This window comes from Muscardinus avellanarius (assembly GCF_963383645.1).
Source record: "Muscardinus avellanarius genome assembly, chromosome: 8".
Lineage (NCBI taxonomy): Eukaryota > Metazoa > Chordata > Mammalia > Rodentia > Gliridae > Muscardinus > Muscardinus avellanarius.
In genome coordinates this window covers 59,241,125-59,266,002 of record NC_137794.1, presented here as the reverse complement: position 1 = coordinate 59,266,002, position 24,878 = coordinate 59,241,125, and the positions used below count along the sequence as shown (strand labels likewise).

General features: G+C 40.2%; 1 protein-coding gene across 1 annotated transcript in view; it reads left to right on the top strand.

Moving 5' to 3' along the window:
• Nucleotides 1-5,792: 5,792 nt before the first annotated feature.
• The window catches only part of POPDC1 (popeye domain cAMP effector 1), a gene marked incomplete at its 5' end in the record, with an annotated part of 33,324 nt that continues 14,238 nt past the window's right edge, over nucleotides 5,793-24,878 (top strand). The window contains 6 exons of the mRNA XM_080700676.1: nucleotides 5,793-6,018; nucleotides 8,407-8,531; nucleotides 11,967-12,154; nucleotides 13,009-13,117; nucleotides 19,257-19,424; nucleotides 20,344-20,485. Of these exons, the coding sequence (XP_080556802.1) occupies nucleotides 5,793-6,018; nucleotides 8,407-8,531; nucleotides 11,967-12,154; nucleotides 13,009-13,117; nucleotides 19,257-19,424; nucleotides 20,344-20,485 (958 nt within the window). The remainder of the gene's footprint in view (nucleotides 6,019-8,406; nucleotides 8,532-11,966; nucleotides 12,155-13,008; nucleotides 13,118-19,256; nucleotides 19,425-20,343; nucleotides 20,486-24,878) is intronic.

Sequence of the window (24,878 nt, the reverse complement as noted above, 5' to 3'; positions counted from 1 at the left end):
CCTTTTTGTAGCAAATCAGTTTAAGTCAACTATTACTGTTTGTGAGCTATTTAGAATCATATGAAGATATATTTAGTTGACTCAATAATTTCATTCATAGTTTGCAAATTTGGATATTTTGTCATTTTTTATTTTATTTTTTATTGGTATAATATTCATACATCATAGTGGGATAAAAAAAAAACTTTTGTAGACATATATGCACACATCGCCCAGTTAGCCCCTACCCGATTCCCACCCCGTCCCCTCCCCATCCCTCCTTCCCATGCTTGGTATAGTGGTTGACATCTAGTATTATAGCAATTTATCCAAAATTAACAATGATAATCTCACATAACAGTTTCATTTGTCTGATACCAAGCTTTTGATGACTTAAAGATAACATTTCAATATTTTTTTTTTGCTTTCTTTCTTACCAGAGGATATTTTTTCTTTTTTTTTAGGTGAAACTATCATCTATTTATTTATTTTTCAGAAAAAAATCTATCCTAATATGGAATATGGACTCTAGATACCTAAAATGATCTCGAAAAAGAACAAAGCTAGAAGATGTATATTTTCTGATTTCAAACCATATAAAGCTACAACAATTGAAACAGTGTAGTACTGTTCTAAAGGCAGATATATAAACCATTGGAGTTAAATAAAAGCCTAGAGATAAATTCTTCCATATATTGTCAAGTTATTTTTGACAAGGTTTCCATGAACATTTGGTGGAGGAAATAATAATCTTTTAAATATTGTTGAAAAATAATAATTACATGAAAAAGAATAAAACTGGACCCTTACCTAACCCCATATGCAAATATTAACTCAAAATAGATAAAAGACCTAAATATAAATCTTAAGACTATAAAGTTTTAGAAGAAAACCTGGGTCATAAAACCTCACAACATTGAAATTGGCAGTGATTTCTTGGGTATGATTTCAATGGCACAGGGTAAATAAACTCCCTAAAAAAAAATTGTATATCCAAAGACAGTGTAAACAGAGTTAACAGTTGCTAATAGAATGGGATAAAACATTTCCAATTGCTATATCTGAAGGTATATTAATATTCCAAATAGAAATCCTAAAAATTAGCAACAATAAAAGCAAACAATACAATTTAGAGATAGGTAAAAGACTAACATAAATAATGAATCTCCACAGATAACCAATCTTAGTTGTCTGTTGGATGGAAAATCTTGTTTCTCTGGTTCTGGTGTGTGTTACCTATTTCTTCTTTGTAGTTAATCTCTTTGAGTATTTTCTCTAGTGCTGGTTTTGAAGACATAAATTTCTTCAGTTTCTGTTTGTCATGGAAGCTTCTTATTTCCCATCTAAATTGATAGAAAGTTTTGCTGGGTAGGAAATTTTTGGCTGGAAGTTGTTTTCTTTCAGAGTTTGGAATATGTTACTCCAAGTCCTCCTGGCTTTCATGACTTGGTTTGGGAAGTCTGGAGTGATTCTATTTGGTTTGCCTCTGAATGTCACTTGGCCCTTTGTTTTTGTTACCTTTAAGATTCTCTGCTTGGCTTCCACATTGGTCATTTTGACAATTATGTGGCGTGGGGATCCTCTTCTCTGATCCTGTCTAAAGGGAGTTCTATAAGTTTCCTGGTCCTGCGTATCGACCTCTTGCTCTGTGTTTGGAAAATTTTCTGCTATTACTTCCTTGAAGAGATTGTTGATCCCTTTGGTTTCACCTTCTTTTACCTCCTCTATTCCAATTGTTCTTAGGTTAACTCTCTTAAAATGGGCCCAAATTTCTTCAATGTCAGATTCCTGCTGTTGGATATTTTTTTCTGAATTAGAAACTATGCGTTCATTTTTAGAGTGATCATCTTCTAAGAGTGAGATTCTATTCTCCATGTGTTCTAATCGGTTGTTTGTACTTTGAATTGAGGCCTTTACTTCATTAATTGCATCCTTTATCTCTTTTTGGCTCTCTCTGAATTCTTTTCGAAACACCTCTATTATTTCTACAGTTATTTTCCTGATTTGATCTTCTAAAAATCTCTGGATTTCTGTTTTATCGGGTTCTGATGTTGTGGGGTTGTGGGCATTCATTGCTCCATTGTTACTCCTCTTTCCATGATTTCAGAAGTTTGTGCCTCCTCTGGGTTCTTCCCTTGGGTCACTATGACTTCACTTAAGGTGCTCTGGATCTCGAGTCTGTGGTATCTCAGTCCCCACTACTCCTTTACTGGGTTGTATCGCAGAGTCTCAGACCCAGGGAGTCAATCGAGACTGCTTTAGACCATGGGGGGTGCCAGGTTGGGCATTCTCCTATGGTGTGATATCTGCCACCACCACTCCCCCATGGGTCAAGTCCCTGGGAATGCAGTACTGGGATTTCTCCTCTAGGGGCCGCAATTTGACTCACTGTTGTTGAGTGTGCTGATGGAGCTGTAGTGGATTAGGTGAATTCGCTGCTGCTGCCGCCAGTGGCAATATGGCACCGTTGCCACGCCCTCGGCCGTGAGGCTGGTATATTTCTTCTCTGGTTTTGAGCTCCGCTCTGAGTCCTTGCAGGGTGTGCTGAGCCCAGCCACTGGGAGCTTTAGATGCTCCCTGCACCGAAAAATCTGCTGAATTCCGCCTGGCTGTTCCGCAGCGGCTCACCTCGGCTCGCTGTCCGCTGCTCCCCTCTGGAGCCTGGTGGGCTGTTGAGTGCGATGGTCTGTAGCTGTCTGGTGAATTCGCCACTGCTGCCAGCAGTAAGGTGCTGCTGCCGCGTCCTCGGGCATGAGGTCGGCATATCTCCTCTCTGGCTCTGAGCTCCATTCTGAGTCTCCCTCCCCTCTGGGGCCTGGTGCTGCGAGGGAAGATGGCGCCTGCACCACTCCGCGCCGCGGCTCCAGCCACAGCACTGCGGTCTGGTTTCTTTCTGGTGTCTCATTTTTCCAGCCCTCTTTTTCTCTGTCCTTGTAATTACATTTTTTGTTTCTCTGCTGATGGTGTTTTCTGGCTATGAAAGGCGCCGATTTGTGGTAATAAAGATTGGTTGTTAGCAGGGCTCATAAGCCCTGCTTTTCTCCATCGCCATCTTCCCAGAAGTCAATTTTTTGTCATTTTAAGAGATGTAAAATTATTTCTGTCAACATCCACTCAAAATACCCCATCTTAAAAAAAAATACCCCATCTATATCAATTATTTTACCTCCTAAAATATGTAGTATGCTAAAAAAAAAGAGAGTGTTTTATCACCTAAAATCTTTAGTATGCTAAAAAAAAGAATGGAAAAGTAAGGTTAATCATGTAATTTTATTTTGAAAAAAGTATATATTTCTAAATTAGATTTAAAGGTGTTTTGGGTCCTCATTTGGCATTCTTTTCCTAAAACAGAATAATTTATATATTTTACAGAATAATTTTATGTATTTTAAAACAGAATAATTTATGTATTTTACAATTATGTATTGTCAAGGACCAAACTTTTATAATTGATAATAGAGTGTTTTTTTTTTTTTTGAAGGACCAGACACCAGCCAGGCATTGTGGGTCACACCTATAATCTTAGTCCTTAGCAGGAGGAGATAGGAAGACCACAGGTTTGAGGCCAGCCTCAGCAACTTAGAGAGACCCTGTGTTAAAATAAAAATAGGCCTGGAGATATAGCTCAGAGGTAGAATACCCCTGGGCTTAATCCCCAGTACAAAAAAAAAAAAAAAAAAGACCAGAGATAAAAAAGACCAGAGACCAAGAAGAGGTAATAGTAATATATTCAGGAAATAGTACTACTTTGTTATTTATTTATGTATTTATTTATTTATTGTGGTACTGCAGATGGAACCCAGGGGCTTTCTACCCCCGGACTACACTCCCAGACCTATTTTCTTATATTTTTTATTTGGAAACAGAGTCTCACTAAGTTGCTGAGAGCCTCACTAAGTACCTGAGGCTGGTTTCAAACCTGCGTAATCCTCCTGTCTCAGCCTCCCAAATGCTGGGATTACAAGTGTGCGCCACCACGCCCGGTTTACTTTGTGTTGTTTTAAATACTCAAGTGTGAAGCCAGGCTTGGTGGCACACGCTTGTAATCCCAGCATTCAGGAGGCTGAGACCTGAGGATTGCAGTTCGCATACAGCCTCAGCTACTTAGTGAGGCCCTCTGCAGCTCAGTGAGATCTGGTTTCAAAACAAAGAATAAAAAATAGAGCCGGGCGTGGTGGCACACGCTTGTAATCCCCGCGCTTGGGAGGCTGAGACAGGAGGATCGCACGGGTTTGAAGCCAGCCTCAGCTATTTAGTGAGGCTTTCAGAAACTTAGTGAGATCCTGTTTCCAAATAAAATATAAAAAAGGTCTGGGAGTATAGCCCGGAGGTAGAAAGCCTCTGGGTTTCACCCCCAGTACCACCAAAAAAAAATAATAATAATAATAATATGGCAGGGGCTGTAGCTCGGAGGTCAAATGCCCCTGGATTCCTTCCCCAGACGCGCAAAAAATAAATAAACAAACAAACAAATAAATACTCAAGTGTATAGTCATGACTCCTGTACATATAAGTAAACTGTAAGTTTATGACTTATATATTTTTTTTTTGTTTATGTGGTACTGGGGATTGAACCTAGAAGCAATGTATCTTGAACTATTTTATTTTTATTAAAAAAAGAAAATTTTATTATATTTATTTATTTACTTACTTACTTACTTACTTATTTATTTTAGTGGTACTGGGGGTGGAACCCAGAGGCTTTCTACCTTCGGGCTACACTCTTAGACCTATTTTCTATTTTATTTAGAAACAGGTCTCACTAAGTTGCTGAGAGCCTCACTAAGTAGCTGAGGCTGGCTTCAAACCTGTACAATCCTCCTGTCTTACCTTCCCAAGTATTGGGATTACAAGCATGTGCCACCACACCCGGCTATTTTCTATTTTTGAAACAGGGCCTCAATAAATCACTGAGGCTGGTCTCAAACCTGCAGTCCTCCTGTCTTATCCTCCCAAGTACTGGAATTATAGGTGTATGCCACCACATCCAACTAGTTTATGACTTTTAACTTGTGAGATGCTACCAACTAAAATTTTTACGGAAAAGGAAATAGATATTTAATTAGAACAATAAGAGAAACTTTAAATGTTATATCTTTGTGTATATGTGTTTATAATAATGCATATGATTATATATTATATATATGATAGTATAATATGTATCTAGATGAGAGACATTGATTGAATGATGATATAAAATAGAGCCTTCTAAATATACTGAACCTTCAAATAGTAAATATGAGAGTGTTAATTATCTTTGAAGTATTTAAGAAAACCAGTTTTTTGGTTATTTTTCCTATGATTGGGGAGGGTTTCGCTGTTGTGGAAATGATGAAAGACTATACTAAATAGCTTGTAGTCACTGTGGTGTATGAACAGTGGTCACCGAGGTGTTTTAGTATATGTGCTGCCGAAGCAAGAACATCTTTTGACTTGATAATTTCCTTACTCTCCCCTCCTCCACTAATAGTGCATATGTCCATATGTATCTATACAGATAAATACATGTATAAAATATATAATGCACACATAGAGCAGGGGCTATGCAAAGTATTTTATATTTGTTATTTCACTTAAGCATAAGGTAAGTGAACTATTATAATTTAACAAATAAAGAAGTGGGTATATTTAATATGTGACTGAGCTGGATATGGACCTATCTAATTCATAAGCACTAAAGCAGTTCATTTACCAAAATCCAACCCATAAAAATAATTTTGGCCTAGCACCCATCACAAGGATGATAAGATATATTTACCATTCTTAATGATTGTCCTTTTGTTTATATATCTGTTTTTACAGGAACTTTCAACATGAATTATACAGAGTCCATCCATTTGGCAGAACCATCTGCACTAGGTCTAACGCCCGGCTTAGCAAGCGTCACACCCGTGCCTTCCAATGAGACAACTTGTGAAAACTGGAGAGAGATACATCATCTAGTTTTTCATGTAGCAAATATTTGTTTTGCAATCGGTTTGGTTATTCCAACTACTCTTCAACTTCATATGATATTTCTTAGAGTGATGCTAACTATAGGTGAGATGCCTGAGATTTTATATAACTTTTCTATAATAGCACCAGATGGGTTTTGACTGAGGACGTCAGAGTATTCCTGTCACGCCCACAGCATACGAAAAACTGTAGGTCTTTCTTTGTCATTGAATTAACAGTGTATCAAATAACTTAGAGCATAGGCCTTCACATACCATCTTTCTCCCTTATTTATTTTGGGTAAGATTTTGTATGCTTTTATATATTGTTTAGTCTTTCCAGATATGAGAAAATCCACTTATATGCCAAGTATGTGGACTTTGAGACCAATTGTGTGATCCCAATCCAGATTCTACTGCTTTATGAATAGCTCAGGCAAGCGATCTGACCCTACTCTGTCCTAAGTTTCCTCATATATCAGGGGTAAAACCAACTCCTAGGGGGTTGTAACAATCACATGAGTATATGTGTATATGAGGAATACATGTATATATTTGTCCTACAACAGTACCTGGCACACAGTGAGAATGCTACAGTCTCAGTCATTATTAATTGAAAAGATACTTATTTGCTGTGGCCAGTAAAGTAATATTGGAAACACAAACAGTTACCCATATATAATAGTTCAAGTAAAACGTGTGTGTGTATGTGTGTGTGTGTGTGTGTGTGTCCCCAGTAACTGTGATTGAGCAGGTTAAATTGAGTCACATCAAAATATTAAAACAATGGAATGTATCATTTGTGCCAGTGATTGTTGGTAAATTATTATTATTATTATTATTATTATTATTATTATTATTATTTTCGGGTCTGGGATGGAACCCAGGGGCATTCAACCTCCGAGCTACACCCCCTACCCTATTGTTTTTAATTCTTTAATTTGAAACAGAGTCTCACTAAGTTGCGGAGGGCCTCACTAAGTAGCTGAGGCTGTCTGCCAACTGCAATCCTCCAGTCTCAGCCTCCCAAATGCTGGGATTACAAGCGTGTGCTACCATGCCTGGCTTTCTTGATAAATTATTCTATGTGATTATTTCCCATATTGCCCATTTATTCAGGTGCATTTGACACCTGTCATGTGTCAGACAAACATTGAGGAGGGCACTCTTTGTCCTCATGAAGACATTGTCATGGGTTCTAGGATAGAAGCAGAGGGACAGTCACAGTGCTCGGGTCACATGTGGTGACGCAGCTGTGCAGCCGGTGCCCGGAGAGGATGGGCTCAGTGAGAAGACACAGCGTGGTCCCACTGAGGCCATAGTGCCGCTGCAGCTTTTAGAAGATGAGCAGGATTTTTCTCAGAGTGTGTATGGTACCTTGGTAAAGGACACAAGGGAGGTGGAAATTCATCATGTTTGGGTAAATGAAGAGTAGCCCTTTGTGCCTAAAATATATAAATATGACAAGAAGAGGCTGGAAGGCAGCTTGTGGGTCTTCTATGACTGTGTGACCTCTGAGAAGGTGGGAAGAGCAGGAGCAGAAAAAGGAAGCAAAAGGCACAACTTATAAAAAATCAAAATCCAATTATGAGGCCAGGCATGGTGGCACAGGCTTGTAATCCCAGTACTTGGGAGGCTGACACAGGAGGAGTGCAGGTTTGCGGCCAGCCTCAGCTACTTAGTGAGGCTCTCTGCAACTTAGTGAGACCCTGTTTCAAAATAAAGAATAAAAATAGGGCTGAGGGTGTAGCCCAGAGGTGGAATGCCCCTGGGTGTAAATACCCAGAACTGAAAAAAAAAAATCTAATTATGAACTTTAAGACAAGAATTTTGAAGCCGGGTGTGGTGGCACACGCTTGTAATCCCAGCATTTGGGAGGCTGAGACAGGGGAATAGCGATTCATGGCCAGCCTCAGCTACTTAGTGAGCCCCTTTGCAACTCAGTGAAATCCTGTTTCAAAAAATAAAGAATGTAGCCGGGTGTGGTGGCGCACACTTGTAATCCCAGTGCTTGGGAGGCGGAGACAGGAGGATTGCACAGACCCTGTTTCCAAATAAAAAAATATAAAAAAACAGGTCTGGGAGCGTAGTCCCAGAGGTAGAAGGGCTTCCAGGAACCCCAGTACCACAAAAAACAAAAAATAAAAACAAAATAAAGTAAAATAAAATAAAATAAAGAATGCTGGGTGTGGTGGCACACGCTTGTAATCCCCGCACTTGGGAGGCGGAGACAGCAGGATCACACAGGTTCAAAGCCAACCTCAGCTACTTAGTGAGGCTCTCAGCAACTCAGTGAGACCCTGTTTCCAAATAAAATATAAAATAGGTCTGGGAGTGTAGCCCGGAAGTATAAAACCTCTGGGTTCCACCCCCAGTGCCACCCCCCCCAAAAAAAATTAAATAAATAAATAAATACAGAGGATAAATTTGTTAAGATACTTGCTGAAACTGTTCTAAATAACTAAACTAACATGCTAACTTTGTTATTGGACAGGATGTACCCTTTATATCGTCTGGGCCACTCTCTACCGATGTGCCTTGGATATAATGATCTGGAACTCTGTGTTCTTGGGTGTCAACATTTTGCATCTTTCATATCTTTTGTACAAGAAGAGACCGGTAATTACTAAAATTATTTAATAAGGAAGTGATTTTTAAAATAAAAGCTTTTACAAGTACATTTGTTCAGACTTAAGAATGAGCACCTAACATCTGTAGTCCTTTTAATATCATTTCTCTGAAGATTAGACTTTATATATATTATATATATATATTATGTTATATATTATATATGTATATGCCTGAAAGTAAAACATTTGATAATTCTGAAATTTGTTCCACGAAGAATTTTTTAAAACTTTTAACTCATTGCTGCATGAAAAAGGATGACTAATATTCTTTGTGTTTAGTCATATTACTTGATTATTTCTTAGTCTATTAATACTCAAATGTCACTTGGAAATATCTTTGCTTCATTATAAAATTACTACTAGGCAACTTCCATGAAACATACTAATGATTTGTTAATAGTTCACACTATTTTTAATGTAATGACTATAAACTTTTTCATATGTCAAAAATATTCACTTATGGAAAGCAAAACTGGCTTTGTTTTGTTTTTATTTTTTGGTAGGCAGCTACCAATATACCAATATTTGTTTATTTCCAACTTTGATTTATTTTGTGTTTCCTTGGTCATAACAAGAACAAAAATATAGTAAGAAAACAGTAGGGCTCCTAGAAATTACTCCAGGCAGATTACTGACCGTCCTAAGCACAGCAGACATTTAGTAGGTAAAAGATATAATGCAACTGCTTACAGCAGTAGTACATGCTGCTTGTAATCCTAGTACTTGGGAGGCTGAGACAGGAGAATCGCATGTTCACGGCCAGCCTCGGCTATTTAGTGAGGATCTCCACAACTTAGACCTCGTTTCAAAATAAAGAATAAAAATGGGGCTGGGGGTGTAGCTCAGAAGTAAAATAAATACTCCTGGTTTCAATCCCCAGTACCACACACACACACACACACTATATATATATATATATATATATATATATATATATATATATACATATATATATATGTATATATATAGTGTGTGTGTGTGTATATATATATATATATTGCTTGCCTGAATGTTATGTTCAAAAGCCCAACACACACATAAATAACTGTCAGAAAACAAGACAATTTACAGATTACAACAACTGAATGATAGAGATGACACGCATACACACATACACACACACACACACACACACACACACACACACACACCCAGCATAGTTGAATATGTCTGTAATTCCAGTACTTGGGACACTGATATAGGAGGATTGCAGGTTCATGGCCTGCCTCAGCAACTTAGCAAGAACCTGTTTTCAAAATAAAAAAGAAAACTGGCTGGGGATATAGTTTGGGGGTGAATGCTCGTGGGTTCAAATCCTTAGTACCACAAAAAAAGTTTTATGTGTGCATATATACATGTACAGAAACACACATATGTGTGTATGATGCACATTACATAAATACATGTATATACATGCATGTGTATGTGTATATCTATAGATTATATTTATATATAATCTAATGGAATGGAGATATATATCTCCATTGTATATCTCCAATATATGTAATATATCACCATTATATACCATCATTATATATCTTCAAGATATATATATAATATATATCATCATTATATCCAATATATATATATATATATATATATATATATATATATCTCCATCCCTATCTATGTATCTATCTATGTATCTATCTCCATCCATTAGGTCTTGAGCTGCATCTTGCAGGATGAGCAGAGTATGAGTCTGCATCACTAGACCTTCCAGACCCTCTGTTCTTTGCCGTGCCACACTGGATACTGTGCATGCTGGAAGTGGGGCATCTTTGTGAATAAGTTATTCTAGAGCTCTGGAGAGGGGAAGGTAGACGGTTTTAACAACGAGTGTGACAATTCCTGAATATAGAACTTTCTGGCACCCCCAATGCACAGTTCAGAAGTTGCTGATGTGATTGAAGCACCAAATGGATGAAGCGCTTGATGTCTGTGCTTTTGTTTCTCCTCGGGTATCCACCTGCTTTGTTGAAAAATACACATGCTGGCTCTTCATCGGAATGAAATAGCAAGCCAGGCATGGTGGCGCACGCTTGTAATCCCAGCATTCAGGAGGCTGACGAGAGGATCCCGGTTCGCGGACAGCCTCAGCTACTTAGTAAGGTCTTCTGCAACTTAGTGAGACCCTGTTTCAAAATAAAGAATAATATATATATATATATATATATATATATATATATATATATATATATATATATAATCAGGCTGGGGGTGTAGCTCGGAGGTAGAATGCTCCTGGGTTCCATCCCCAGTACCGCAAAAAAAAAAAAAGCAGCAGCAGAACAAGTAGGGCCATTGCAAATGCTAGAGTGACGTCAGCTTGGAGCAGCACGAGGTCTGCAGGCCTCGAGGTGTGTCTGCCGGAGCTTTCCCTGGGACAGACTCCAATCACAGTGCAGCGCAGCTTCCCAGCTGCCCACAGAGTGTGGCTCCCAGGCCAGGGCCAGACACGAGGCATGACCAGGGCTGGGAATCCAACAACGAAGGCAGTGAAGCCGTTCTGCTTTTCTCTTCGCCCAACCCTTAGTCACCAGTGGCTTCTCCATCCTGTAGACCTTATTGTAGTTTAGAATGATATGACTACTTTGAAAGTGAGACCCTTTCATTTTCCTTCACTTTGCTTGAGAATGTGAACCAATGATTGAAGTCCTGGATGTTTGTTTTCCTCTATTGGTGCATTACAGTGATTATAAGGAGATAAAATACTTGAAGTATGTATGGTATTATTTTTATAAACTTGCTTTCACATTGATGTGTGTGTGTGTGTGTGTGTGTGTGTGTGTGTGTGTGTGTTGCTAGGGATTGAACCCAGTGGCATTCTTCCTCCGTGCTACAACCCCAGCCCTATTTTATTTTATTTTTATTTTGAAATGGGATCTTGCTGAATTGCTAAGGATCTCACTAAGTAGCTGAGGCTGGCTTCAAACCTGTGATCCTCCTGTCTCAGCCTCCCAAGTACTGGGATCACAGGTGTGCACCACCATGCCCAGCTATTCACATTTGTTCTTATTTTGTATGTTTTCTTGCTAGAACATTTAAAAATTAATGTAACATATTTTTGTGAAGCAAAGGTTTTGTGTTATTTGTAGAGGGTGCTGAGGTCAGAAGGTGCATTCATGGCAACATCCAAAACCTTGACAACTTCTTCCTGGTCGATAAAGAGGTGTGATTGATAATACCCGCCTCCCCTTATGCTCTCAGAGTTGAGCTTAACTGCAGAAGGGGCTGTTTTAACAAATAAAGTACAAACTAACATCACTACTTACTTTCTATGTAAGACTCCATTGGCCTAAATACAGAAGGATGACGGTGTGTGTCACAGATGTGTTTTTCCTTACAACTGTATGTAGACCTCAGAAGTCCGTTTTTTGGGTTTGCTGCTTTAGTGCAGCAGCCGGCCATTGCTACCTTTCAGGTCAAGATAGAAAGGGAACTCAGTGGCATCTACCGGCGATTGTTTGAACCCCTTCGTGTGCCTCCTGACTTGTTCAGAAGATTAACTGGACAGTTTTGCATGATCCAAACCTTGAAGAAGGGCCAGACTTATGCTGCGGAGGATAAAACCTCAGTCGACGACCGTCTCAGTATTCTCCTGAAGGGAAAGTAAGTGCTCTGTGGAACTGGAATTCTAGTTTGCCTTGAGTCTTCTGGGGAGGAAATGAAGAGGAGGAAATGTTGCCAGCCAGTGGAAGGAGCAGTCACAGGGTGTGTTGGTGGAATTCCATCGTACAGCTGGAGTTGTCAAGCTCTGGAGCTGCGTGTTAAAGCTGGGGAGCCACCCCTGCTCTGAATCTCGTTTACGACAAAGTTTTCAATTGCAAGTATTTTTAATGTTTTAGGCTTTAGGTTTCAAGTTAATAGCGGAAAGTGAAGTAGGTTTAAATTTGGCATTCATATCAAGAAGGTGATGTGTGCTTCAGAGGTGACTTGTCAGCCAGGCATGGCGGCGCACGCTTGTAATCCCCGCGCTTGGGAGGCAGAGACAGGAGGATCGCGCAGGTTCGAAGTCAGCCGCGCGCGCTGGCTTAGGAGACCGTTCCAAATAAAAATGTAAAAATAGGTCTGGGAGTGTAGCCCGGAGGTAGAAGAGCTTCCAGGAACCCCAGTACCACCTAAAAACAAACAAACAAACAAACAAAAGAACAAAAAACAGAGGTGACTTGCCTATTTTTTGAATATTACAAAACTATAACTTTTAGGAATCCGTCTTCTGAGGAGAGAGCCAGTGGGTGTTGTGCAGGTTTAACTATTCATAGCGTCCCTTTCCCTCTCAAGTCTCCCAGTTTAAGTAACAAACTATGTAGTCACTCCAACCAGAAGAGTAAATACTTGGGCCTGTCATTTGTGGAATCTTTAAAACTTTAGTATAAAATGTAATTCTATAAGATTATGATGGTTTGGGGATAATGCTATTTGTGAAATATTATATGCTTATTAACACTGGTTTCTGTCATTAGAATGAAGGTCTCCTATCGAGGACATTTTCTGCATAATATTTACCCCTGTGCCTTTATAGATTCTCCTGAATTCAGAGCAACTCAGATGCACAAAGGTGAAAAATTCCAGGTATATTTTTGCATGATTTTTAAAAAGATTGACACTAATTTGTATCTCATCAAAATCCAACAAATGTTAATGGCCATGATTTATTAACAAAGAGGCTACCACATGGCATATGTAGTGTGTGTGTGTGGGGGGGGTGTGGGTGTGTGTGTGGGGGTGTGTATGCATACATATATACGTGTACAAGTAGAAGTCTAAAATGATACATCTAAGGCAGGGCGTGGTGGTGCACACTTGTAATCCCCATGCTTGGGAGGCAGAGACAGGAGGATCGTGCAGGTTCGAAGCCAACCTCACTGGCTTAAGAGACCCTGTTTCCAAATTAAAAAAATATAAAAAATAAGCCGGGCGTGGTGGCGCACGCTTGTAATCCCCGCGCTTGGGAGGCGGAGACAGGAGGAATGCGCAGGTTCGAAGCCAGCCGTGCTGGCGTAAGAGACCCTGATTCAAAAATATAAAATAGGTCTGGGAGTGTAGCCCGGAGGAAGGAGGGCTTCCAGGAACCCCAGTACCACCAAAAAAAAAAAAAAAAAAAAAAAAAAAAAAATATATATATATATATATATATATATATATATATATATATATAGGTCTGGGAGTATAGCCTGGAGGTAGAAGGGTTCTATCCCCAGTACCACCAAAAACAAAAAAAAAAGTACATCCAAATTTAGCCATGATATTAACACTGTTGTTTCTGGGTTGTGAGTTTACTTGTTTTTAAATTTTTCTTTCTTTTCACTTATTTTAATTTCTATTAACTGTTTCAAAGAAAATATTGAATGTCTTTATTATGAGGGAAAAAAGGAAAATGTCAGTTGTAAGTAATCAGTATTTCTAAAATACATAATTACTTATTTTTATTAGGGAAAAATAGAAAACTGGCTTTGCCCTAGAGATTTTTTTTTCCTTTCAGAACTAGACGTTGAACCCAGGGGCACTGTGTCTCTGAGCTACACCTCGAGCCTTATATTTTATTCTTTATTTTGAAACAGTCTCTCACTGAACTGTGGAGGTTCTCACTAAGTAGCTGAGTCTGGCTGCTAACCTGCTATCCTCCTGTCTCAGCCCCCTAAGTACTAGGATTACAAGAGCTCACCACCACACCCAGCCTAGAGAATTTATTTGTTAATCCTTATGAAAAGTTGAATCACTTTACTCTTTTATACTTAATGACTATGTGTAAGGGCAAAGAATAAAATTCTTAGCAGTAGTAATAATTTTGAACATGGGTGTTCAGCGTAATTCTTACTGTATTTTTAAATTGCTTCCTTACAGGACATTTTGTTCTGATTCTTTTTTGTATTTTGTTCTGATTCATTTTTGTAAGTGCCCGGCCCTCTTACTGTATGTGTTATTGGTAAGAAAGTAACCAAGAACATGGATGAAAGTTTCATTTACTCTCAGCCTCAGGATAAACAGCAGAACTGTATTTTTTTTTTTTTTTTTTTTTTTTTGAGCAAGAGAGTACATGAGCTCAGGTAGATAATGGAATCAGAGGATGTTACCGGCTAAGGGAGGAAGAAATGGCAGTGTTTCTTGATGGCAGGACTCTGGAGTCTCCTTTTGAGATGCCATCCAATTTGAGATGCCATAGAATGAAGACAAAAGGGAAAATGTATAGGCATGCAGTTTAGTTCATTTGATTTACCATGATTTCAGCAGTTCCATGCAAGTGGTCCCTGAGAGGCCAGGCATAAAAACATGTATTGCCTTTTCCACTAGACTTCAAATTATATTTATAATTAACAACAACAACAAAAATCCTACCAGCAGATACAGTTTCCTTTCTTCTTAGGGACTGGGGATTGGATTTGGGTCATTGAGAATTGTTCCTGTTAACTAATGTAAAGATTCTAAGAACATGACCATAATTGAGGTACTGTAGCTGGCGGAAGGACACTGATTCATCCTTTCCTGGAGTAATTGAGGTACCGTAGCTGGAGGAGGGACACTGATTTGACTTTCCTTTGCATAGAGCCCATGTAGCATTTTACGATTGGCCAGTGGGTAAACATGCCTCTAGCACCATCGAGCCCTGTGCCTGGCTGTACAGTCAGAGCCAAACCCATTCAAGGAAGCTCCTGGGAGAGATTGTGCTTTGATTGCTTACAAAATGTTCCTGTTGGCAGATACTCAAGAGTAAAAAATAGTTGTCGCACATCTGTGTGGGAGTGCTACGCACACGGTCTCTCACTGAAAAGTAAGTTCCCAAGTGAAAAATGTTATGTTGCTTCCAGAACCCACAACTTACTCCCTGTGCCAACCACAGCGGATACTTGAAATCGCCAGCAGTGGGACTTCTACACCCATGCGCTTTTTACCTGGGCTAATCTCATCCTTCCCTAGTTCTGACTGGTTAGGGAATATTCTGATAAGGAGCTTAGTTCTTTGAATTTTTATTTCTTTAAATTTGTTTTATGGTGAGGGTGTTGATAATGGGACAAAAAGAAGAGAGAAGGCGCGTGGGCTTAGCGACTGTCCCCTGAGATCACCCTGCAGCAGTTTTGCTCAGTCAAAAGTACAGTAACTAGAAGAAAACAAACAAACAAAAAGTACAGTAACTAGAGTGATCTCAGTCACGGTGGTGCTGCTGAAAAGACAGATTCAGGATTCGCAGTTCATTCTCCTAAGGCGCTTGCAGTTGGTTCGGTACTTAGCAGGCCGAAGCTGCCACTTAGAACTATTAATAGAATCTTAAGTGTCATTATAAAAGGTAGAAATAGTGTTGTCGCCGGGCATGGTGATGCACGCTTGTAATTCCGGTACTTGGGAGGCTGAGACAGGAGGAGGATCATGGTTGGCAGCCAGCCTCTGCTACTTAGTGAGGCCCTCTGCAACTTAGTGAGACTGTTTCAAAATAAAGGATATAAAATAGGGCTGGGGGTGTAGCTTAGAGGTAGAATGTTCCTGGGTTCAACCCCCAGTAGTGTGAAGAAGGAGGAGGAGGAGGAGGAGGAGGAGGAGGAAGAGGAGGAGGAGGAGGAGAAAGAGAAGGAAGAAGTAGTCGTAGTAGTAGTAGTAGTATTGGTGGTGGTGGTGGTGGTGTGTGCTTGGTCTCCATTTCTCTGGGCAGTTGTTTTCTCTGAAGGGAGCATTACCTTGCACTCATTTTTCTTTTATATTCTATCTGATGCTGTTGCCTCCCCATAGCCAGTAGCATGAGCTGGTGCTGCAAAGCCTGAAAACCAGTTTTACTGACTTTAAGGGAAGAGGAATATCTTGGAGACATGTATCCACATTCTTGTGAAACAAATGAACACTAAGGTTTTTTTTTTAATATATTCTGTTTTGTTTTATGGTACTGGGGATTGAAACCAGGGGCATTTTTACCTCCAAGCTACACCCCAGATCTTTTTGTATTTTTGAAACAGGGTCTCACTAAATTGCTGAGAGACTAAGTTTCTCAGGCTGGCCTTGGACATGCAATCCTCCTGTCTCAGCTTCCTGGCTGAACACTTTTTTTTTTTTTTTTTTTTTTTTTTTGCGGGTCTGGGGATGGAACCCAGAGGCATTAGACCTCTGAGTTACACCTTCTGCCCTATTTTTAATTATTTATTTTGAGTAGCTGAGGTTGTCCGTGAACTGCGATCCTCTGGTCTCAGCCTCCCGAATGCTATGAACACTTAACTTTTAACTGGCACTTTAAGAACACATTATATTAGAGAAATGCTTCAGTGAATCTGTAAAGCAACGTAATCTGCCAGTTTGGGCTGCTTCATTTTAGTGCTTATGAGAACTCAGTAAATACCAGTTGAATAGACTAATTCTAGGACATTTTCATGTTCCTGGTATGTAGAATTCTATATGATGCATAAAAAAGTAATAAATTCTTCCCTCAGGGCAAGCAACCAGTCTTTATCTCAGACTGCTATTTTTTTGGGGGGAGGGGGGAGTGTGGGTACTGGAGGTTAAACCCAGGTTCATTCTACCTAAGCCAAATCCCTGGCCCTTTTTTTATTTTTTATTTTGAAACAGGGTCTCACTAAGTTGCTGAGGCTGGCCTCAAGCCTTCAATCCTCCAGTCCCAGCCTCCCTAGTACTGAGGTTACAGGTGTGTGCGACCTCAGACTGCTCTTTCTGATACCCGCTCACTCAATTTCCTCAGACAGGCTCCTTCTTCCAGGATGGAGGTTGCTGCCTTTTTTTTTTTTTTTTTTTGGTGGTACTGGGGTTCCTGGAAACCCTTCTACCTCCAGGTTACACTCCCAGACCTATTTTTATATTTTTTTATTTAGAAACAGGGACTCTTAAGCCAGCTAGGCTGGCTTCGAACCAGCGCGATCCTCCTGTCTCCGCTTCCCAAGCACGGGGATTATAAGGCAGGCCGCTGCCTTTTTTTCCTGGCACAGTGTAGAACTGGTTTGGAAACCAAAGTGAGGGACTGATCCAGGCAATGCTTTCAGAAAAACCACAAAAGATTCTGTCACAAACAGTCCAGTCTCTGCCCGAAAGGTCTCCTGGTGATATCATACATTGCTGCACTTGCTTTTATTTCTTAGTAAAATTCTCCACAAGACCTCAAGCGTGGCACTGCCACAGTACCCTAATAACTTAGGGAGCAGATTTATTTTACAGAGGCTTTAAAAGTTCTTGTATGGCTTTATAAAAAGACCTCATTAAAAACACACTTTATTTGACCATTACGACAGGAAATCATTAACTAAAACCACCTATTTGGCAGAAGTGAAGCATTAGCTATCAAGTAAAATCGCCTCGGTCAACATGCTAACTACTGGCTTCCAAGTCTGGTAGCTAGTACAGCTTACGACTTGAGTGCTGTTATTAAGTTTACATTCAACAATAATTTAAACTGGTATAAAGTAATTTTCAACTACAAATAAAAAAGTGGATATGTAGGCACATTAGAGTGTCATAGTAAAAGTTGCCTTGCCCCAGAGGAAGCTTGAGGTAATGCAGGTGTTTGAAGAGAAAAGAAATGCTTTATGTTTCGCCTAAGTAAAATTTCTTCTTCTACTGGGTGATTTCTCCTTTACCTCCTTGCCGCACTGCATGCGATTTGTATTTTCCAAAGTGGCAGGTGACGAGGGCAAAATGATGGCACCCCGGTTCTCCTAACCTTCAGTGCTGGGGTGTGTGGCTGGGCCTCCGTGGGTACCCGCGCTCACCTTTCTGCTCTCTCATCTATGGGGCATTTTCCAGCTGCCTCCCGATGTTTCCTTACTCTCCTCCAGCTCCTGGGATCTCCCCAGGGCTGGCTTGACCTTATACTTCTCTTCTAACAAGTCTCACCACATTGGGTTCTATGTCTTCATTTGTTTTTCACTAGTGGATATAGAGCGGTTATGGATGATTAAGACATGATTTTATGTGGACAAATATTTTCCTTTTCCTTACATATATTTGGAAGGAGATGATGGATCCTACATAAGCGTGTTTCATCTTACAGTAAACTATCAAACTGTTAAAAATAAAATAAAATAAAAAATTTAAAAAATTTTTAAATTAAAAATTAAGAATAGGGCTGGGGGTGTAGCTCCGAGGTAGAATGCCCCTAGGTTCAACACCCAGTACTGAAAAATAAATAAATTAATTAATTAACTAAATTGCAAGATCAGTGTAGCACACTCTACAGCATCGGTATTGACACTGTAGTGATACTTGGATCCAGATCTCACTAAGTAAAACAAAATTTGTGTTTAGTCTTCAGATTTTTTTTTGTATTTGTTTTTTGTTTTGTTTTATTTTGGGGTTTTGGGGGGAAATTTTGGTTTTTAGTTTTGTTTTGTTTTGTAGTACTGGAGATGGAGAGATGGAAACTAGGAACATTCTACTTCTGAGCTACACCTTCAGCCCTGTTTTTTATTCTTTATTTGGGAACAGGGTCTCACTAAGTTGCAGAGGGCCTCACTAAGTAGCTGAGGCTGCTTATGAACCATGTTCCTCCTGTCTCAGCCTTCCAAAAGCTGGGATTACAAGGATTCACCACCACCCCTGGCTTACAGATTGTTTTTAAGCATAATTTTGCACACTGTTAGAGAAGCTAGTATGCTTTGGATACTAACTAATTTCATAAATCATTACTATGATAATGCTTGCTACTCTTCCTTTCTCCCAAACTACTATAGTCATAATTCACATACATACATGTACTTTTTTCTTTATGTGTTTGTGTTTTGGGCAGGTCACCATTACTGCAGATGATAACTGCAGATTTTTATGCTGGTCAAGAGAGAGACTGACTTACTTTCTGGAATCAGAGCCTTTCCTGTATGAAATATTTAGGTACCTTATAGGAAAAGACATTACAAATAAACTCTACTCATTGAATGATCCCACCTTAAATGATAAAGTAAGTGCTTTTTCAAAATTGTTTTGTAAAATAAATCTATGTAGTGAGGTAATGTTCCCTTTACCCAATATAGTTTCCTAAATTGTCACTAAGTAGTCCTACGTTAAGTGCAGAGGGGATGATTATAATGGAGAGATCCTTCAGTGAATCATTTATTTCTCCAGAGCAATTTAGTATTTTGTAATTATTAAATTTGCCATTAATTAGCAAAAAGGATGTAAGTGTCAGGGACCAGCATACATGGGGAGGACGTACTGTCCTCTTCAAGGGTCTTTTAAGCAATCTAAGAAAGACGGTGAGGTAGTGGGAGGGATGCGGTGGGCTAGGCCGGGGTGGGTCCTGCAGTGGGAGACTGACATGCAGCCCCTAGAGCAGGAAGCCGGCCTTGGGGCCTCAGTGCCTCCTGGTCCTGCGCATCAGACCCCACCCAGGAGGCCCACACGTAACAGGAGAGAGTGAACTTTCAGAGCCGCATAGAACTTCAACACTTTGAATCTGATCTTAACTTCCCATATTTGTTAAGAAGGAAATTAAAACAGATCACAGAAGAGAACTTGCAAAACATGGTTTCTCAATGCACACTGTTCACCTAGAACATAGAGGATGGGTGTGTTTCTCTTTAAGTCATCTAGCCAAGGCTGGTTATCAAATAGAGTTGGTGCTTATGACTTCGGGTTAACAAATAAGTTATTGAGTATATTTAATTTTATAGTGTATTTATAGTAATAGCCAACAAAAATCATAGCTTATATTTATTAATGTTTATGAGGTACTCTTTCTTTTCTCTCGTGTGTGTGTGTGTGTGTGTGTGTGTGTGTGTGTGTGTTGCACTAACTTATTTCAAGGAAAAGTACCGCTTTCTGGGCATATATGGTTTAATTTCCATAAATCTCAGAAATCTTGAAACTATTTTTTGTAGAAGACCAAAAAGTTGGAGCACAAGCTCAGCCTTTGTGCACAGATCTCCATGCTGGAAATGAGGAACAGTATCACGAGCTCCAGCGATGGCGAAGACGGCTTGCACCAGTTCCTGCGGGGCTCCTCCAGCACGTCCTCTCTTCGTAAGTTACTGCAAAACTGGTACTACCCCCAGGCTTATGACAGATGTCACCAGGATAGGCAGATGACAACTTTGATCAGAAAAACAGCTTTGTAAGCAACTCTTGGCAACCTAAACAGAGCAATAAGAACAACGGCATGTTTTTTGGCTTCCACCGCTATCCTTTCTTCCTTCCTTCCTTTCTTTCTTTCTTTCTTTCTTTCTTTCATTCCTTCTTTCTCTCTCTCTTTCTTTCTTCTTTTGTTTTGTGGTACTGGGGTTCCTGGAAGCCCTTCTACCTCCGGGCTACACTCCCAGACCTATTTTTATATTTTTGAAACAGGGTCTCTTACACCAACGCAGCTGGCTTCAAACCTACGAGATCCTCCTGTCTCCGCCTCCCAAGCGCGGGGATTACAAGCGTGCGCCACCATGCCCAGCTATTTCTTTCTTTTTTGTGTGTGTGTGGTACTGGGGATGGAACCCATGAGCATTCTACCTCCATGGTACACCCCCAGCCCTATTTTTTAGTCATTTTGTAGTTTGTTTGTTTGTTTGTTTATTTATTGTGGTACTGGGGGTAGAATCCAGAGGCTTTCTACCTCCGGAATATACTCCCAGACCTATTTTGTATTTTATTTGCAAACAGGGTCTCACTAAAGTTGTTGAGAGCCTCTCTAAGTAGCTGAGGCTGGCTTTGAACCTGCGCGATCCTCCTGTCTCAGCCTCCCAAGCACGGGGATTACAAGCGGATGCCACTACGCCCAGCTTATTCTTTTTAGTTTTTGAAACAGGGTCTCACAGAGTTGTCAAGGGCCTCGCTAAGTAGCTGAGGCTGTCCGCAAACCATGGTCCGTGATCATCTGGTCTCTGCCTCCCCAGTGCTGGGATTACAAGCATGCACCACCACGCCTGGCGTCACCCCTGTATTTCATGTGAGCTAAAATCTAACTTTAGAACTCTTATTTCTGATTCAGAAATCGTTCACTCATTTTGTCAGGTACTTCACCTAAATACTGGTTCACTGGGAGTGTAAAAGAGCCCAGGTAGTTTGGTGGATATTTGGCATTGTTTTCATGATTTTAATGAGAGTAGAAGCCTGAACCTAGCAATTTATAAAAAATGATAGGAAAGTGGCGCACGCTTGTAATCTCAGCATTTGGGAGGCTGAGACCTGAGGATCGCGGTTCACGGACAGCCTCAGCTACTTAGTGAGGCCCTCCGCAACTCAGTGAGACCCGGTTTCAAAATAATGAATAAAAAAAAAAATAGGGCAGGGGGTGTACCTCGGAGGTCAAACGCCCCTGGGTTCCATCCCCAGACCCCCCCACACACACACACAATAATAATAATGATAGGAAAAACAGTTGGTGGATATTCTTCTGCTGGCTAATTATCTCAGTGTGAGCACCAAGAGTTAAACAATTGAAGATGAAGATCACTCAGCACCCCTGTAAGTTAACTTCATTCACACACCAACCACGAGGCAAGTTTTTTATGACTTTTCTAGATTTTAGGTTACTTTGAATTATTTTAACTAACATTAATGATATGGATGTTGAAAATTATTAAGAAAAATGAGAAGATCGAAATTATTTTAAAAATTCAGTGCTTAAAATTAATTTAAGAAGCCAGGTATAGTAGTGCATGCCTGGGATCCCAGTACTTGTGAGGCTGAGACAAGAGGATCACAGGTTTGAGGACAACCTCAGCAATGCAGTGAGACTCTCAACCTAGTGATAACCTGTTTCAAAAACAAAAAATAAAATAGGGCTGGAGCTATAAAATAGGGTTGTAGCTCAGAGGCCCCTGAGTTAAATCCTCAGTATCACACACACACAAAAAAAAATTAAAGAATTATTCTGTTGGGTATGGTGGCACTCACCTGTAGTCCCAGTATTTGGGAGGCTGAGACAAGAGGATTGCAGGTTCAAGACCAGCCTCAGCTGGTTACAGAGGGCCTCCACCACTTAGTGAGGCCTTCCATAATTTAGCAAGACCTGTTTCAAATTAAAGAATAAAAAATTGGGCTGGAGGTTTGGCTCAGAGGTAGAATGCCCTTGGGTTCAATCCCTAGTACCCCCCCACACACAGAATTATTCTGTTACTATAAGAACTTTGAACAAATTCATGTGAAATTGCAAAAAGGCAGACAAATTCTTCTATTGCATAAACAAAAAACTTCATGTTTCAAAAATGAAATATGAATCTTTTTAAAAAAATCCATCACTCAATCAACAGTCCTAAAGTTTCACATAAATGATCTTATAACTTTGTATGTTTAAATACATTGGATTAACCATGTTTAGTATTGCATAGTCATGAGAGGTTGAAATTTACAAGGCCATACAATTGGCATGTAGAAGAGGTAAAACTTCACCTCTTCCCTTTTGGGGCTTTTGGCTGGGCTTCAGGATTGAATCAACATAAGACAGATTTGCAAGAGAAAAGCATACACATGTAATACAAGTTTTACGTGGCATGGAAGCCCTCCTAAGGAATGAGGACCCAAAGAATCATAGTCCCACACATACATACTGAATTGGACAAAGACAGGGGGTGTTGAAGAGGCAACTAAACCGTTTCAAGAGAGTTAAAGAAGAGCGGGATTTAAATGAGGTTTGACAGGAACCTTTCAGCTTCCTGTCCTTGAAAAGGATGCTGAATTTCTGTCTTGTACAGGGAAGGCGTCTTTCACATGAGAATTTCAACTCCTGCTTGTAAGAAAAAGAAGGAAGGACACAGCAATCTCCTTGCATCTGCTGTTTTTTAAAAAGTGCCTTTAATTCAAAACAGTAAATATGCTATAATTGCATATTTTAACCCTTTCAGATATAAGCTTTCTAAGCAAAGTCTAGGCACAGAAATGTGTTTTGAATCTAAAGGGGGTTTAAAAACAGTGAGAAACTGGAAATGTTTGCATTTTGGCCCATGGTAATGTTCAGAAGGTGTTAACTGAGGCTCAGGTGTAGACGGGGTGTCACCTCGGGCTGTGTCCTCCCCACTCCAGGACTTGGCCAAAGGAGCAGCTGTAGCAGGGCTGTTACCATAGTTACCACAGGGAAGACAGTGGTGGCAGCTTCTCTCCTTGGCTCTCAAAACTCCTGCTCCACTTCCACCCATGTTCCCTGGCCCAGAGAAGTCATTTGAGCAGAACTTTGGTCAATGGCAGGTCATTTAATCCTTCTGCTATGCAGAAAAGAGCTACGAAGAGACAGAGAGCAGATAGCTTGACAGCAACCCAGTGTATTTTATAGACAAGGAAATTGGGAACATAAGATGCTTACTCACTTGTTTCATCTCCAAAGAGGTTGGTGTTGGGATACACACCTAAGGATCCTGCATTATATTGTAAAGCTCATGCTTATAGGCCAGATATACCCAGTAAGGGCTTGCTGCCCCGTGCACAGAGAAGCCAATGCTATGGTACTGAGATTTTGCAAAAAGAAAGAAATTTCTTGAAGGCCAATTGGCAAGGAGACAGAAAGCAAGCTCAAATCTGTCTGTTGATTGATCAGTGGCAAAAAAATTTAAGAGGCCCTGGGAAAGGAGAAATACAGGGCCAATTGCTTCGTCCATTCCCTATAGACCAAAGCAAGTGAGGATAATTCAGAACCCTAGAGAGCACCCCTCACTCCCAGTCTAAGCCCTCCTGCCCTGTCCTCTTCTTCAGGTTCTACCCTTCAGAGGCTTTTGGTTCCCACAGGTTCTCAAGGTAATTTTAGGTCTGGTCTTAGGGATCTCTGTCTTCGTCCTGAAAAATAGCTCGATCACTTTTTAGGAACCAGAAAGTTGTCATTTTTTGGCTTCATTTCAAAACTGGATGTTTAAAAAAAAAGCTACAGATGACATTTGACCAGAGCGTTTATGATTTACAAGTCACCTTGTCATCCATTCTTGCCTTTGAACCTGATAGTTCTGTGAGCTGGCCTCAGCAGCTGTAGTTATGTAGTTATTATTCTAACCTCGTGTGTGCACTGCATTCGAGGGATATAGTTCTAAAGTCTCTTAACATATGGGCTCCAGCTGGGCACAGTAGCACATGCCTATAATCCCAGCTACTTGAGAGACTGAGACAAGAGAATCAAAAGTCTGAGGCCAGTCTGGTCAACACAGTAAGACCCCATCTCAAAAAATAAACAATAAGCCGGGCGTGGTGGCGCACACTCGTAATCCCCGCGCTTGGGAGGCTGAGACAGGAGGATCGCACGGGTTCGAAGCCAGCCTCAGCTGCTTAGTGAGTATCTCAGCAACTTAGTGAGACCCTGTTTCCAAATAAAATAGAAAATAGGTCTGGGAGTATAGCCCGGAGGTAGAAAGGTAGAAAGCCTCTGAGTTCCACCCCAGTACCACCAAAATAAATAAATAAATAAATAAATAAATAAATAATGATTCAGTTCCAGTTCTGACTCTCT